This window comes from Cyanistes caeruleus, chromosome 17, assembly GCF_971803275.1.
Source record: "Cyanistes caeruleus chromosome 17, bCyaCae1.hap1.1, whole genome shotgun sequence".
In the NCBI taxonomy this organism is placed as follows: Eukaryota; Metazoa; Chordata; class Aves; order Passeriformes; family Paridae; genus Cyanistes; species Cyanistes caeruleus.
In genome coordinates this window covers 7,040,436-7,057,000 of record NC_141717.1, presented here as the reverse complement: position 1 = coordinate 7,057,000, position 16,565 = coordinate 7,040,436, and the positions used below count along the sequence as shown (strand labels likewise).

The window sequence follows — 16,565 nt, the reverse complement described above, 5'->3', positions numbered from 1 at the left end:
AACTCCGTGCTCCGAGCTGGGAGTTTACAATACCAGGAAAAACTGCACTGCAGGTCTTTTCAGGACAAGAAGTGTGGAGTGGGGGCCAGGGAGGAAGATCACTGCATTAACACTGTCCCTATGCACTGAATTACAATACAGAATAACACGTTGAATAACACAGTTTAGTTAAAACAATGCAGAGGCAGGGGGAAGGGGAAAGGACCAAGACACAAAACCATGGTATTTCACATATATTCTGCAGACAGAAAATCTGAAGGATTTCAGAAAGAACAAATGAGAGAGAATATCTTTAGGTGTGTATGGTCATATTGGTCATAAAATCATACCTGATTTTGTTAAACACTTTATAATAAATGTAAAACAAGTTAATTCACCATGTACAGCTTTCATGGAAAAAATTCACAAAACCCCCAGTAAATAAATACTAAATCAATTTAATCAATGATTCTTTTAATTTGCAATAACGTGTCACATGAAAATAAAATATACTTATGGAGCTTAACTGAATTCAATCTCAGAGTAACATCAGATATTTTACAGATAGAGAAATCAGAGACACAGAAGGGTTAAAGTGTGCTGCCCAGTGGCACCCCAAAAACTGATGGCTAAGCTGATGGTGACAAAAATCAGATTATCCAGCGCCATCCTACCAGGGAAAAAAATTATCTGTCTCATAAATAACAGCAGCTCAGAAGTGTTTCTCCACTTTGCCAACATTGTGGATAAATGTTGGCAGTGTAAATGTGTGGAATTTGGCATAGAGCCTCTTTCCTTACAATGTGTCATTCATCCTCATTTTTAGCAATTCAATGGCTGTTCCTTTTAGGTAGCTATTAAAGGGAAGAATAACAGAATGAAACTAGACAATAGAACACACTTATATTACACTAATGAAACTTAACTTAAGTAGAACATCCTTTAGTATGTAGCATTAAAACAGTTCTAAAATAATCATCAGATTAAGTGTTGGAGCCATTCTAGCCCTGGGATCTGTTGAAATACTAATTTTTCTTGTTCCATTTTGTTAGAAAAATGTGAAATTCATTGTGATAAGATTTTATAGTAAACTGAAAGAAGTGCCAGTAAAAATGCACGAGCAAATACTCTATCTAGAGCTAGCGGAGACAGGAAATACTGTACTGTTTCCCCTTACAATGCTGTAAATCTTCACAGGTTCCCTGAAGAACCATCCTCAATTACAAACTTTAGTTGTATACACTATTAAATTCACATTTACAAAACACTTTAAACCTCTGCAAATTGACTCAGTTTTAATCTCCCAGCCATTGCTACTTAGATACCATTCCAAAAATTAAGGATTTCTATCTTTTGAGAATAAGATTATGTCACAAGAATAAAAAGCACTGTGAAAGCAAGAACTCCCTTAAATTGTATCTTATCATACACTAAGTTTAAAAATACATTTGTGAACTGTTCTGGTTAAAGCTGTATGCTGCTGTATAATCCTCAACAGAGCAATGGAAATACAAATAAACTAAAAGAGAGGAAAAATTCATTATTCATATTTGTTATAAAATCTTAAGTAAGTACATATAAAAACAAAGATCAAAATGTTTGCAGATTCCCACCAACCAAGAATTTCAGTGTTAAACTTGTGATAACATTGCAGGGTAGAATAGAGATAAATCCCTCTATGAAGAATAGCTTTCGTTTCAGACAAATGATTTCTAGAGACTTTTTAACTTCCAATTTCAGGATTCTGTAGAATATAATATTCAGCAGCATGTATGGCGTAAGAATTGGGTGTTGTACAAGGGAACTCATGCAGCTGCTCAAACTCCAAGCCTTGCATTTGTAGCTCCCACACAACTCAGTGCTGAAAGGAAAAAAAAAAGTCTTCCAGAGCATGAAAGGTGCGAGACAGTTGCAGCCACGTGAGAGTGAGCTGGATCACAGAAGCACATGAACTGGCATGTCTGAATATGACTAAGTGCCAAGCAGTTCTACAGTGATTTAAACAGGGCTCAAACTTCAGGAAATGAAGGGGGAGTGGGAGACTGTGCTTTTCAATGTGGCATAATATTATTTAATCACTAAGCCATTACCTTCTTCTAATGAAATATAAGTAAAGCACTCATGATTTTCAACTCAACTATGTCAATTCTCCAGTTATTCTTCTGTTTGGATATTTTGAATTTTAGAAAGGCTGTTAAGTCCCTGCCTTGGTTTTATTATTAAGCAGATACTGTGTATCTATGATTATGGATGCTTTAACTTATTTATATTACTAATTTTTTCCATTCCAGTTTCCAGAACTAATTTCAGTTACCTAAAACCCAGCCAGAGCATGCTAAAATGGATCCACCCAACCAGAGGAATCACCAGCACAGTTCAGATTTCTCTCAGGATAAATCACACTGATTTCCATTTCACAGAAAAAAGTCTGGGACATGGCAGCATTCTCAGTTTGTTATCTACAATAATAACTCTGTGTTGCTTACACTAAAAACTTTGAAAATTCAGTGTGATGTGGTTTTTAGTTTGAATGTGGGCAGATCTTAGTAGGGCTCTCCTAATCTCTGGAGTAAACACTGATATCTGGTAGGTTCAGAAACACAAAGCAAGAGCAGCGATGGAAAATATATAAAAGTCACAAGTCCTGCAAATTTTTCTGATCTACTAGAAGTACTTGGATTTATATCTCATTACAGTAAACAATTTTTACTTTGTTTTTCTGGGTTAGATTACATTAAACTTGGCAAGCAAATCACTTCTCCTTACAGAAAACCTAAAAATCATCTGACCTTTTTGTCAAACTGAACTCTAAACCTATGTGAGATGCAAATACATTTAAGAAAATAGGACAAACCCCCAAGTTTCCTGAACATGAGTTAGCTGGCACTTACGTTAGTCAGAATGCTAGACAAGTGTCAGCTTCCTGCTGTTTTTTCCCAGAAGTTTTTACAGTTGGACTGTTAGCAAATATAACTCCAGTCAGATTTATAGGCCAGAAAGATCACTTACTCTGCTCTGTTTCCCACAGTACTGAGATGCCAATGCTTGGCCTTATTCTTCCTGTGCATATCATATACACATCTGCACTCATCACATACTCCCATCTAGAGCTAGACAACACATTTTTGTATCTTATTTTTAGAAAGTGCCTTGCAATACAACCAAGACCTCCCAAAACCAGGATGGAATAGAAATGGAATATTCTCTTCAAAGACTGCTCAGACAAACTTATAGTCTTCTTGTAGTGATGTCTTTCTCAGCAAAATCTGCTCCCAGCTTCAGTAATTATCTACAAACTGAAAAACTAAGCAGAAAACTGAAAAACTTAAAGTATGCACAGCATCTTCCAGCTGCCTCCAAGAAAAAAAAATATAGTAAATCTACCAGGAATGCTTGACAAGAACATACTTATTACCTTTACAAAAGGATGTAAAATTAATCAATTAAAGGAATTTGGACAATACGAACTATTTCATTCATTTTCATATGTCTATTTGACTAAATGTTTGTTTATTGCTTGCTAACATAAAACAAAGTAGGTTCTTGTAAAGGTTTGTGATATAAATGCCATGGTATTGGCATTTAGTAGAAGAGCTGTGCAAACAACTAGAAGTAACCTCAGAGCTTGTTCCACTATTAATGCATGTTAAACAGTAATGTCAGTGACTATGAATTGACTGCCCCTAATAAGGATAAGACACATAAAATCTTCCCCAGTGTGAAACATCTATATCCTGTAGTCCAGCTGAGTGCTCAACACTTCCAGGCAGTGTTGATAGAGTTGCATACTATTCAACAAGACAGGAAAATAACTTCACCATTTTTCACTCTAGTGTCACATTTGTCAAAGGGCACCCCTGCATGAAATCTTACCTGCTCAAGATTTTTTAGTTCTGTTTAAGAAACATTAAATTTGAAGACACAGGCAAGAGTTCAACAACTAATTAACTTCTGATAACCTCTGTTCATTTTCTTTCACTAGTTGTAGGATTATTTTGGTTTTGGATTAGCTCTTCAGCTCAAGCAAAACTCTACTTGTAGTTTTCTGTAGCTTTTATCGTGTTTGACAATGTACAGTTCTCAGGCTGTTAGATGAGCTGTTTGTCAGTGCCCCCAGCCTTCCTGCTCACAGAAATCCCTTTGCACTGGTGGCAACATGGCTAAACACAATCCTTGCAGTACATTAAACAGTCATCATGCCAGATTATTCATTTTATCTTCAACTTCACATAAGTATTCTGCATATGGAAATGTAGTGCTCTACCATGAGATTATACAGGTTTCCTGAGTGATACAACAGCCTGTGAGAAGAGACTGCAATTTCAAACACAGAGATAATTTCAGTTCTTGCAGGGAGAAACAACATGAAATCTATTTGCCAAAATGAGTAATGGAGCAATAAATACTGATTACAGTTCACAAACCTACCTTAAACTGTGTGTGACTGTATTTTAAATTCTACTCCATGTTAAATTCACAGCATAATTTTTATCTCAATAATCTATTCCCAAACAGGTAGAATACACACAAGCAAAACTCAGTGTTATGCAAACATTCAAAATTTTTCATTTTTTTTACTGCATTTCTAAATGCTTTTATGTGTGTGCTTGTTTTTCAGAAATGTATTCAAGAAAGAAAGTGTTTGGTTTATGTAACATAAGTGACCATTTTGTACATAGAAATAGACGGGAATGTGATAGCCACCTTTAAATTTGTTGTGCATTACCTTAAACTGTTGAAATATGCTCGGGATGGAAGGCAAGGAAGTACCTTTATTTAAGAAACTGGAATTCAGAACTTACCACAATTCTTGTCTCATCTGAGCTCCTGTTGAAGCAAAACACAGAACTTTCCAAATTCCTTATATGAACTGAGAAAACATCTACACTAGATTGAAAAGCATCTACTGACAGAAAATCTGTTCCACCAAAATACACAGGCCTGAGTGTCTGTTTTGGCAAGCCAGAATAAGAAAGTCTATGTGCTTTTTAAGATCCTGGGACACATGCACAAAAGATACTAGCCTTTGCTCATAACACACATATTGTAAGATTAGGCATCCTATACACAAAAAAATCCAGACAAGGTCCTTTCAAATATGAGTTTGTACATTCAGCAAGTCTTCGAAAATTGCCAGACTGTACTGGGAATACTCTCAGAACACTGAAGGGTTTTTTTGCAGTGAAAAATAGTGCACTTTCCTCAGAAAATGCTACTTTTTACTGTTACTTTTTAGACCTATTTTATGTGTTACAGTAGCAATTTCAGATGCATGTCTTTTACAGATTACTTGAAAGGCAAAAAACAGCTCCACCTGCTAACATTTGACTGCTACTAGTATGGAAATATATTAAATTGAGCATCATCCTATTCTTTAGTCTTAGAAATCCAACAGTTTTGTAGAGTTGTATAGCTGCTGCTATAATATTTTCAGGATAAACTACATTAATTTATATTTTAGTATGAGCTATGGAATTTACTAATTGCTACTGTCAACATAAGTGTTTCAAAGTATTTTTCAGAGTGGTTGTAAGGAAAAGAGGGATTTCCTAAAACTATCAGTCTAAAATATTTTCATATTTAGTTTATATTTAGTCTAATTCTTCTAGGTCTTTCTTCAAAAAACAGAAAGCATGGCATAAAAAGGCTAAAAGGTATTGAACAAGGGATCCTGCCATTGAATCTTCATTTTACATTAGACACATCCTCATCCCAAATTTCATATTAGACATGAACTAAATGAACAATTAGATGTTAAATTCCTGCTCTTGGACATGATTAAAAACCAAAGTCATGAGTCTCAAAAATTCCTCTGCACATAATTGCAAATATCCATTAGAAATTGTTATTAAGACATTATAAACACTTTAGAACACCTTAGAGCTACACCCTCTATGAGACAGAAGAATTTACTTCAATTAAGAAACCTGACTGAAGTACTAAAAATACAGTGATCTGTTCTATGAGAATGGAATATTAAACATTTCAAGCAACACCTCATTTAACTCCTAAAATTTGCCAGTTCCCATTAACTTCTTCACAGACTCATTACCACCATCTTTTAATCTGTTTTAGTAACAATTACTGTAAAACCCCAGGGGAGTATGGCACAACCCAGAAGAAAGGGTTATTAGTCTACGGGTGAGGGAGTCCAGTAATACTGAGGGAAAATTCTCTGGCAAATCATCTCTTTGCAACACTGCATTATTCATTGAAGACAACATGCTCAGCACAGGAGCAAACAATTGAACTATTATTTCCACTTTCAGCAGTTCTACACCATTGTAGCAAGTTTCTAATGGTAACTGGCAGCTTCTCAACAGCACATCAAAAAAATCACTGAAATTGAATCGAGCATATGAGAGAACTGAAAGGAAAGGCTGAAGCATAGACCTTTTCCAAACAGAAGGGAGGGTCAATTTTAAATTACTGTGGAATTGTTAGCAAACATGTATCAGTTATTTATTGCAAATGAGGCAAGCAACTTACCCTAATGCAAAAATTTTAAATGGTATGTGCTCCATGCATATGCTTGGTGCAGACATATTTTTAAAGTAAGAAGAATCCTACAATTAAGTCACCTAATGTCTAATAAAAAAAACCAACAACAAACAAAAAAACCCCCCACGCCTGAGTATATACATGACCTAAACATGTTCAGTTAAATATTCTAAGTTTAAAATCTCATTCGAAGGAAATATTCAGAGTTATAATAATACATATTTAGAATCAATAATAATTCAATAAAATAGCCATTCTTACCTGAGTTACAGTGCAAAGCTTTTTGAGGCATATAAAAGGAATTGGTAACTTCAAAATTTTTTTTTTTAAGCAATCAGCTTTAATACAATTGTATTTTCAGTCATTTGATGGGTTGAAAATGGGTCACAGATTAGGGTTCAAGTGGATCAGCACAGCCACAACCTCGACTTTCATGCTCAGCTGCACACGACTACCAACCCCATCATACAGGGTCACTCTGGTAATAAACCACAACAATTGTTTGTAAAACTTGCAGACTGTAGGCTGCTCATGTACAAATAAAACTATCAGCTTTTTTAAGAAATTCATGTAAGTGCAGTGAAATTAACTTTTCCCAGTTTGGCTGAATGTTTTCTATACTGCACTTCTGAAGAGGTGTGTTCCATATGAGTTTCCCTTGAGCTGGGACTGACTTGTGAACTGCTATAGCGCTCATAGAAGCACATGGCTGCCAATAATTACTCTGACTGAAAAAAAAAAATATTTTTTAAATTAGCTTCCTGCATACATATTAAAGCAAAAAGAACATCCTAAATATAAATACCAATGTATTATATTTATGTATCCTATAAAACTCAGTCTAAACCACCATCCATTGCTCCTCATCCAGTGAACATGTGGCAGTGTATCTGTAAAGCATACATGTAGCGTTAGTTTAGCGTAAGTTTAAAGCTGTAACAGTACAATACAAACAAGCAAATGTTTATTCATTTACTAAATGTTCTGTGGAGGAATCTTCTTCAATGTACACATCTGCTCAGCTGGCAGTAGTCTAAACACATCAGAAGCCAAGAACTTAATTGTCAGGAGTCTTCTTTATGCTCTGACGCTGAACTGCAGAGAACTTTTTTGTCTGCATTACATTTACTATGATTTAAAGACAGTGAACACATCCAGGGTACCAGACATTTTCTGGGCACCATGACAAAACACAAAAGTTTAAAGAAAGAATTACAACATTCACTTTTTCCCACAATAACCAGAAGTTTTAGCTTTCTATCTCTCTTGGTTTTACCACCGGTTCCATAATAGAATTTAGGTCTCCAGCTAAATTATCTGAAGCTTTTAACTTTTTTGCTCCAAACCATAAGTTCAAATCTGACAGCAAGAACAGGCCATTGTACTCACAGCAATCTTAATTTCATGTAAGATTCTTTCAGTCTCTTACCTGTTCCCATTCAAAACCATGCTTTAGGGAAACACACTCTGCCCTTAGTCTACACTACACAATTATCTCTATTCCTTGTTTACCAGCAACTTCCTATATCCTGTGCTGCAATCCTAGGGTTTTTGACTCATTAGCACTTCCCACTCATAAATACTTGAGATGAATTTGAAAATTATTATTTCACATATAGTTTTAGCATGCATTTTGAGGTGAGCATTGTACTCCAGACATTGCTGTCTGGAGACAAGAGTACTCAATCACCACAGATAAATTATCACTGTCAAGTCTAAGTTCCAGCCAAATAAGCCCATTCTCGTTCCTCAGAGTGGCAGGGTTTCAGCTCACCTACCTCACTTGCTGCTGAGCCAGACCTCCCTCATGTTTCTCCACACTATTTCGTCAGATACCCCCATGTTCAGGCCTACACTTCTAAGTGCCCTTTCTTTTTTCAAACACTTCTCACAGAATTCCCACATTTTCTCAAGGCAATTCCTCAATTCCTTCAACGCCTACTTCCAGCGTTGCTTGTTGCTTTCTACACCCTCCTCAGCGGCCCCCCAGCTCCGTTCCCTCAGAGGCAGCGATGAGGGCCTGCCGCTCCTGACCCTGCCCCAAGCAGGAACGCGCGGGACCAGCCGCCGCAGCAAAGCCGCCTCACGGCTGCTGCGGAAAACGGTCCACGTCAGCACTGCCGAGGGCAAGGTCATGCAGGCTCCTTCAGCCAGTCGGAAGGCACAAGCACAACCCCTCAGGGCGGCTGCAGTCCCCAGCCCCACACGGCCAGCGGGGAGGGGAGGCGAGAGGCGGTGGCCACGCCGCCAGCGCCCGCCCGGCGCTGAGGGGAACGGAGCAGCCGAGGGCGAGAGGCGCCGGGACAACGCTCTCAGGTACACGGGGGAGGCTCGGGACTGCCCGCTGCACGGCCAGGAGCTGGACTCCACGATCCTTGGGATAGTCTGTGATTCACTGACCTCTGAAGTCAATAACAGCACAAACGCCCAGCGACCAGGAAGCCCCAGAGCCATCACAACTAGCGATGACAACTTTGCTTTCCCAAAACAAATTCTATGCACATGTTTTAAACATACATTATGAAATAAATGTGGATCTAATTTAAGCTGCATTCTTTCCCTCCTAGAATTAATGACTTCATTTAAGGCGCAGTGAAGCGGACCAAACCCCACACAACTGAGGTCTGGTGAAGGATGAGGGGCATCAATCCCTGCTTAGGACACCACCAGCCCTGACCTCTGGCATTCATCCAACCGAATTTAGTGTCAGAAATATTACCGCCCCATCCACCACAGTTAAGTAGTTAACCCAGATGTCAATTGGTAAAATCAAACACACATAAAGACTAGGGCATGGAAGAACCCCGTTTTCTTAAGCGGTATTACTGACAGAGATCAGTAACATCCAGCTTCTCAACAACTGAGGGGAGGTTGAAAATAGAAATAGCAGGTACAGCTGTTAACCTCTGTAGTGTACAGATGTATGTATGTAGCTATTCTGAAAAAGCAAGTTTTAAGGGATTTTATTGTAACGTATTTTCCCTGCAGGTATGTAAGCATTGCTGTTCATGAGTAAAGATCCTAATGGCCTTTGGGTACAGACTCCAGGTGGATTCTCTGTGACAGTGTGGTCCTCTGTCTTTTGAGCAGCTAATTCCTTGCCCCTTAACCTGTACTTATGACAATCTCTTTAAATGTTTCTGTACCCTTTTGTCATCATGACTCAAGCTCTGTCCCAAATCATGCTATGCCAGTTCTTTAGGATATACAGTTAATAACTCACTCCAAAATTTGGATAGAACACCGTGTGATTTACATCTCAATGAGAGATGAATACTCCATACAACTTACTAGGTGTTCACATATTCTGAGAACTAAATTTACAATTGGTTTGGATACTCAAGATGAAAGTGATTTAAGTATTTAGGCCTAAGGTCATGAATTGTGGGGAAGAAAAGCCTCTGGATCCTTGAGAGCAGAAGAGTTCAGTTACTAATTTTCCCTTGCATCACTAATAGCAAGTCTCCTTTCCCACATTTTAGTGTGAGAATGTGATGATAGAGCTGCTATTAAACAATTTAATTATAGTACTTCTGGGAATATTCTAAGGTTAGAAATGCAACATTTCACATTTAACATCTTGAAATTATTTTTCCCTTTGCAATGGAAGTTCACAATCATTTGAAAACATACCTTCAAACAGGTTATTCCATGTTTAAATGATAGTGGTTCCTACTCTAGTGTAAATATAATCTTATGAAGCCTTCTTAATATTCCGCTTTTCCACAGAAATGGCTTTGAACTTGCTGATTTGTAGAATTCTTTTGTTTTCACCCCTCCAAGGCAAACACATAGCTATTTAAATCTTATGACAATAGGCTTGCTTTTCTTGGTTACATTCCACAAATATCTTGAAAATAGTCCATGGAACAAAAGGGTCTGCTACTCACAGGATGAAAAAAAATATTAGGAAGAAGAAAAAAAAATGCACTCACACTGTTTTAGATGCTAATAAATAAAAACAAACCAGTTCCTAAGAAAATGTCTTTAATTTTCATGTTATGGAAATACATATTTTGGTTTTATTTCCATGATACAAAAATTTAAATATCAAACATTTTCTGAAATCTACCAATGCAGATCCTTTTTTAAACAAATAAAGGGCTGGTGCAGTTAGCAGGTTTATCACAGGTACCAAAAAACATTTTTTACAAAATCAGGATTTAAAAGTGGAAACAACAGATGTGAAAACAAAGAAAAACTACCTCCCACCAGGAAATTAATGTTTGAGAAACTTTTAAGTTACAGTTTTTTGAAAGGGTAAGGTATATGTAAGGCTGGTATTCAGATGAATACCACCTGCACTGGGGGTGGGGGTAGAGAACAGAAATTCAAAAATGTTCCTGGACAAAGTAACAGGTAGAAAGCAATATGTGAAACTGCAGTTCTACCTGTTTCCAGAATGCTGACAGCATAGTGATGCTGCCTCAAAGAATAGCTAAATATTAGGAGAGCTGTGGTAACTCCCCAGGCAGAGGAAACAGCCTAGCACAAAATCAGAGTGCCAGTTCTTGTACAGCTCATAACCAGCATGCCAAAGGAGGTGACCAAAGGACATTGAGTCTTGCTTCTTAAACCTAACATCAGTTACAACAGCAAGGATTTCACAGGATCAACAACAAGTCATATACTAGGTGATATACACATGAGTAAAACTGACAGTGATTGTTCAAGAAACAGTTTAAAATAATTAAACTGATTTTCAGGACACATACTGCTTTGTTAACACCACTTTATTTAAATAAAGTATGGCTTCCAAGAGGTGTATTCTCTCAACTGCTTTCAGTCATTTCCACTTGTTAAGGCAGTTGTTTCCTACCATGTTTCAGGGACCTCAAAGATTCCAGTGGAACTAGTTGTGAGGCTTCCTAGAAGACAGAATCATGGAATAAAAATTAAATCAAGATTTTTTTTGTTGTTCTTTCAGAGGATATTAAGACATATTTTCCTATAGAGAGAGGCTCTAGATACGTTACTGGCAAGTCAATATTATAAAGAGAAACCAAGAGACTGTTTATGAATAGGTACTTAAATATTTTAGAAGGGAAAAAATAAAGGCTAATTTTAGGTTTTTTACATAAATGATAAATACTGTATTCTTAACCCTAGTAATTAGGTAATTCTGGTACTGCATTCCAACATTTTGGTTTTGCAATTACTGGGATAATAAAGTTAAATACTATTTTCCCAAGTGTACTTGTCATTATTTTTGTTTAGACTGTTAAAACAGACAAGAATATTTCAATCCCATATTAATTGGAGAATAAAGATGAATCACTAATACCAGTAACACATATTCCTATAATGCCAAATACAGAGCCTGAATTTTATACTCGGAATTACCGTAGCCATTCTTTTCATTTTGCATATGCTTACAGGCCCCAACTGCCCTTCTGAATAAAAAGAAGAAAGCAGTTCCAAGCACATCTTTTGAATCAGCAAAGAGATTTTACTCTACCAAGTCAGGAGAAAGGATGCCTGGTATACAATACCACTTTCTGGATAAAAGCTGCTAGTGCAGTTACTGAAACGAAGCTTCAATTGTAAGTATTAGAATATACTTCAAATGCAGGCAGTGCTCCAGATGACTAATATGGTATGATCATCTGGACCAAATTAAGATACTATTTAATTTTATTATAGTCCAATTTCTGCAAGAAATTACTAACAAACATTGAAATAAAATCAAATGAATAGATCAATAAAAATATTTTTTTTGAGGTTTAAATTAATGTGATCTAAGGTTATTTATTTTTTTTGTTCAAGCTACAATAACTCATAAACCAGCAAAAATTACAATGTGAAACATCATCATCTGATTGTAAGTTGCCTGCATTTAGTCAGACGTTTAGTTCCAAGTATTTTGGCTAAAAAAATATATAGACATTAAAATCTGAAAACACCCACCTTCAAACCAACCCTAGGTGGAAAGTCTTCAGCCAAATAAAGCACAATAAAGGTTATAGTTACATACACCACACACAACACTGAACGTATGCACACATCAAAACAGAGTGCCATAAATTTCGCTTACTATATGCAAAACACATTGCAAAACCCTAACTACAGTCATACTAAAATAAAAATTAAGAATATCTAAAAAAATTTACAAAAAGTTTTATTTTAAGGAAGAAAGTAAGCAAAAGGAATAAATCAACCACATTCTGATTCCACTGGCTAGTGTCAGATTGGGTTTTGTTTGGTAGTAAATTTTTTGGTTTGGGGTGAGTTCTTTGCTTTTTGATGTTGTTTTGGTTTGTTTGTTGAGTTTTTTTACCATTTTTATATTATGCAGTCTTCAGTTTCAAGAAGGTGGAGTAAGTTACTGCTAGAAGCAAAGACATTCAACAAAAGAATTTCAGTTCTGTTCAGGCCTAGAACATTTTCAAACAGAACAGAAAACCACATGAATGAACACTGCACTTACCTGCTGGAACTTGTTCTGTCTTGATCTTTTTCAACTTTTTGGCTCTCTTCTTACCATCTGGAAGGGACTCTGCAGAGGAGTCTGTCTGATCGTTTTCTGGATCTTGGCCTTCTCCCTCTTCCATATCATCAGAACCAGTTTCTTCCTCAATAGGGCTCATGCTTCTCTTTCCCACTGTACTGGTACCTGTAAAACTGGAACATAGAAGAAAGATGATGATGAAAAAGTCAAGAGTAACTATTACATAGGTACATGTACATCTAGTAAATGCTTATGAAGGCAGGAAAATAAACTGTCATAAGTGGTGTACTACGAAATTAATTACATTATCTGAATGATGTGGCTTAACTATAAAATTCCATAAATTTGCTATCTAATCCAATCTTATGTAGATCAAGGTATTAATTCTTAGTACTATCAATGTCTCACACTTCGCTGCTATTCTGATGAGATCACTCATCCAAAATGTAATTAAATCAGTTCTCTATCCCTGCATGGTTTTACTTGACAGTTATGCAAGCACTTTAAAGCAATGTCAATAGACACCAAATCATGCACAACTCAAGCCTCAAAACCACATCTTGAAATTGAAGGAATCTACATGCTAACTTCATCCTCTTACCTGGAACTACATAAAGGTAGAGAAAATCATCAAGCTCCATATATAAACTTAAGTCTGGCTTTCAAGTGCAGAGCCCTATTATTCATGGGGCCAGTAAAATAAAAAGCACAAAAATTTGCACACTCAGTTCATTAGCAATATTTGAATGAAGCTGGACTAACACAGTGTAAGAAGGAACTAACAGTTCCACTCCTTTCAGCACTCACTGAAATAACCTTGTGTAGGCTTTTGTTCCACTGAAATGCTATTGTTACATTTCCTTACAAGACAAATGACAATATTAAAATCAAATTAGCATGAGTATAAATGAGAATGCAGTAGCAAAGGGACTAATTAGAAACAAGTTCGCATTATGAACTTCTAGATAAGTAAACTAACATATTAGACTTAAATGTCTAATATAATGCTTTTAGAACAACCTAGTTTTAGATTTATGAACTTTTATTTTTTAATTAGAGCTACATAACATGGCTGTATGCATCTAAGCCATGTTCTATTCTGTGAGTTAAATAAATATTAATACTAAGTTATAAAACAAAGCTTGACAAGGTATTTTTTCTTTTTAATCAATAGCAATGAATTACAATTTCATTTTCAATAAAGTTTCAGCTAAAGGAAGAACTCTGGAAGAATTCTGCAGTATAGATTTGGCTTTGAAATTGAATTTTCTCAGCTGAACATTTTGCAACTTGAAACAGTCTGTCTGGGATGTCCAAAGGCAATAAACAAAGATGAAACATATGATTACATCTCATGCTCTTACTTCCACTTTAGGAGCACAAACACCATTTACTTTGATGAATAGCTGGTTTTTCCTCCAAACATTCACACACAGAAGGCCTTCTTGCATGATTTCTTGCAAGTCATCATTTTGAGTCATACCACAACTACCACCAAAAAAAGCTGGATAGAACTGTTAATCCTATGTACACAATTCAATATTGCAAAACAGGCAAAAACTAGGGCTGGAAAGAAAAAAAGTCTAGGGAAGAAGGAGCATTTAGGAAATGAAAGACTACTTTTTTTAAAAAATACAGTTTAGAAAAGCTTGTAAGAATTCTACTTTGGGGAAAGACAGTCTGAAAAATACATTAGGAAGAAAAAAACTCAAGAGCCATAAATTATGATGTCAGTATTTCTTCAGCCCTTGGCTCTCAGAAGGGAACCTGCACTCACTGTAGGAAGAAGATCCCTTCTTGAATGGTCTTATGGCTGAATTAAATTTTTTTCCTGCTTAAGAATCCCATGAAGTTATTGGAAATAAAGAGAAATAAGTTCTTGACCTTCAGTGCACATTTAGCTGGGTATCTAAGAACAACATAGAAATTAATTTTAGGCCTTATCCTGCAGATATCTTAAGGGGGAAAAAAAAACCCCACACCAAAAAGTGGCAGGACAAAATACAAAATAAACATTTTATAATGAAGAACCATTGTCTTCCTTTCTCTCAAATTATTCATTTTATTTTATATTCATTCATTGATTGCATGGCTTCTAGAGGGGAAAAGGTTAATTTTTTTACATCTTGTTCTTCTTTAACCTTAAATAAGATTCAAGATTACAGCAACACTATTTATACACTTAATAGTAAATGACTATGGTTGTATATACGACTTAAAGCACTACTCAAAGTTGAGTTTTCTAATCAGAAGTTATTTTGGATGTGTCCACATAGCTGCTTCAACTTCCTTACTCAGGTGAGACACAACCAAACAAAGTTAGAGATTCAAACACAATAATAGCTTTCAGTTGCTGTCCAATGCAGACAGACTTCTTTTATGATCCTTATGACCATTTAGAGACACAGATTTACATCATCCTCTAATCACCTAACACTTAGGTTTCAAAACACACCTGTACAACAGCTATCCAGGCAATAACTATTTATTTTCTAGAGAATGTATTTCAAGAGGTACTAAATAGCAGCAATCCAATTAGTACTATAGTAACTAAATTGAAAGAATCAGCAAGTGGAGGGGGGCAAAAGGCAGGAAAACAATTATGATGATGTAGCACTTAACATTTTCTGTTTTGGAAAAGAATGTCCGAGTTTTAAAAGAAACACTTTATAACAACAAGGCATTTGGAACTGGCCTGGATATATGAGGATCTACAATTTCAAATAAATTTCATTTGCACAAAAACCTAAGTTCTCTTGATGCTTGAAACAACATTTAGGAGTGGGAGTAGACACTGTCCCGTCATAAAAAAATCAGTCATTTCAGCTGAAGAGCAGGTGACATCACCTGAAATAACACTACAGTGCATGAACACAATAATAATTTACTTGCAATATTTGTTATCTATACCCTTAATACCTCAGCTTTTGCCAATTCTTATTCTTTAGTGGGTAATAAACCACTATAAAGAACCATTTCTGTAATAAACCAAAAGAATCATCATTAGAAACACTTGCGTATTTCAAAAATGAAGTAATTTGGCAAAATGAAGACATTCAAGGAAGTGGTGCTACAAACAGCACCCTGAACTGACAGAAGATGCAGCACTCATAATTATAGGTAGAATATCTGTAAGGCAAAGTGATGTATCCCTTTATTGTACTTCATACAAGTCTTTGCCATTGCCCTTATTCTATTTTACTATTTCCAGATGATGATCAGGAGAATAAGTACATATAAATAGAGCAGGGCACATAGTTTTCCATAGAGCATACCCTATTTGACTTTTCCTGCTATGGTTTAACACTATTTTGCTAAGGAAAAGCTCTTAAAGCCATGCATTTCACAGTCATGGCAGAGTTGGCAGGCAGTCATTTGCTAAGCACAACATAGCCAGTTCCATCTGTTTCCTAAGTGTGTTCTGAATAGCAACAGATCTGGACAAGAGGATCTTATTTACCACTTGAAGTTTTGTCAGATGCAGCAGTTTTTCCTCTACTTCTCCATCTTATATTAATAATTAGGCATATTTCCATTTAAATTAATTTGTATATTTAACAGTAGTATTAAGTTATATGCAAGAGATATATATTAACTATAAATAATTTTACCTTGTGACTGCTATTAATACTATTAA

General features: G+C 36.1%; 2 protein-coding genes and 1 long non-coding RNA gene across 10 annotated transcripts in view; 1 reads left to right on the top strand and 2 right to left on the bottom strand.

Annotated features, from left to right (window-relative positions):
• Positions 1-423: 423 nt before the first annotated feature.
• On the bottom strand, positions 424-8,770 carry LOC147650039 (uncharacterized). 2 transcript variants are annotated; one of them, XR_015277189.1, is made up of 4 exons: positions 8,259-8,770; positions 6,742-7,208; positions 3,853-4,293; positions 424-1,840 (listed from the first exon to the last, which is right to left on the bottom strand). It is a non-coding gene; the product is annotated as an uncharacterized LOC147650039 (long non-coding RNA). The 2 variants fall into 2 exon arrangements; XR_015277188.1 differs by lacking the exon at positions 424-1,840 and having other exon boundaries at positions 3,211-4,293; positions 8,259-8,532.
• Positions 8,288-15,673, top strand: LOC147650038 (uncharacterized). Of its 3 annotated transcripts, XR_015277184.1 has the most exons (4): positions 8,288-8,796; positions 9,048-9,220; positions 11,859-12,023; positions 12,776-14,067. XR_015277184.1 is itself a non-coding variant. In XM_086853700.1 (2 exons), the coding sequence occupies exons 1-2, from the start codon at positions 8,288-8,290 to the stop codon at positions 9,064-9,066; spliced, it is 528 nt and encodes a 175-aa protein (XP_086709826.1). In that variant the 3' UTR covers positions 9,067-14,268. The 3 variants fall into 3 exon arrangements, 1 of the variants encoding a protein (XP_086709826.1); XR_015277183.1 differs by having other exon boundaries at positions 11,859-15,673; XM_086853700.1 differs by having other exon boundaries at positions 9,048-14,268.
• Positions 10,451-16,565, bottom strand: part of PARN (poly(A)-specific ribonuclease) — a 45,466-nt gene continuing 39,351 nt past the window's right edge. For all 5 annotated transcript variants that reach the window (XM_023936632.2, XM_086853694.1, XM_086853696.1 and 2 more), the window contains 2 exons: positions 12,908-13,101; positions 10,451-11,348 (listed from right to left, as the gene is read on the bottom strand). In XM_023936632.2, the coding sequence (XP_023792400.1) occupies positions 11,296-11,348; positions 12,908-13,101 (247 nt within the window). In that variant the 3' untranslated portion in view covers positions 10,451-11,295. The remainder of the gene's footprint in view (positions 11,349-12,907; positions 13,102-16,565) is intronic.

Coding starts and splice junctions, on each gene's coding strand:
- LOC147650038 (XM_086853700.1), top strand. CDS start 8,288: ATGTTTCTCCACACTATTTCGTCAGATACCCCCATGTTCAGGCCTACA.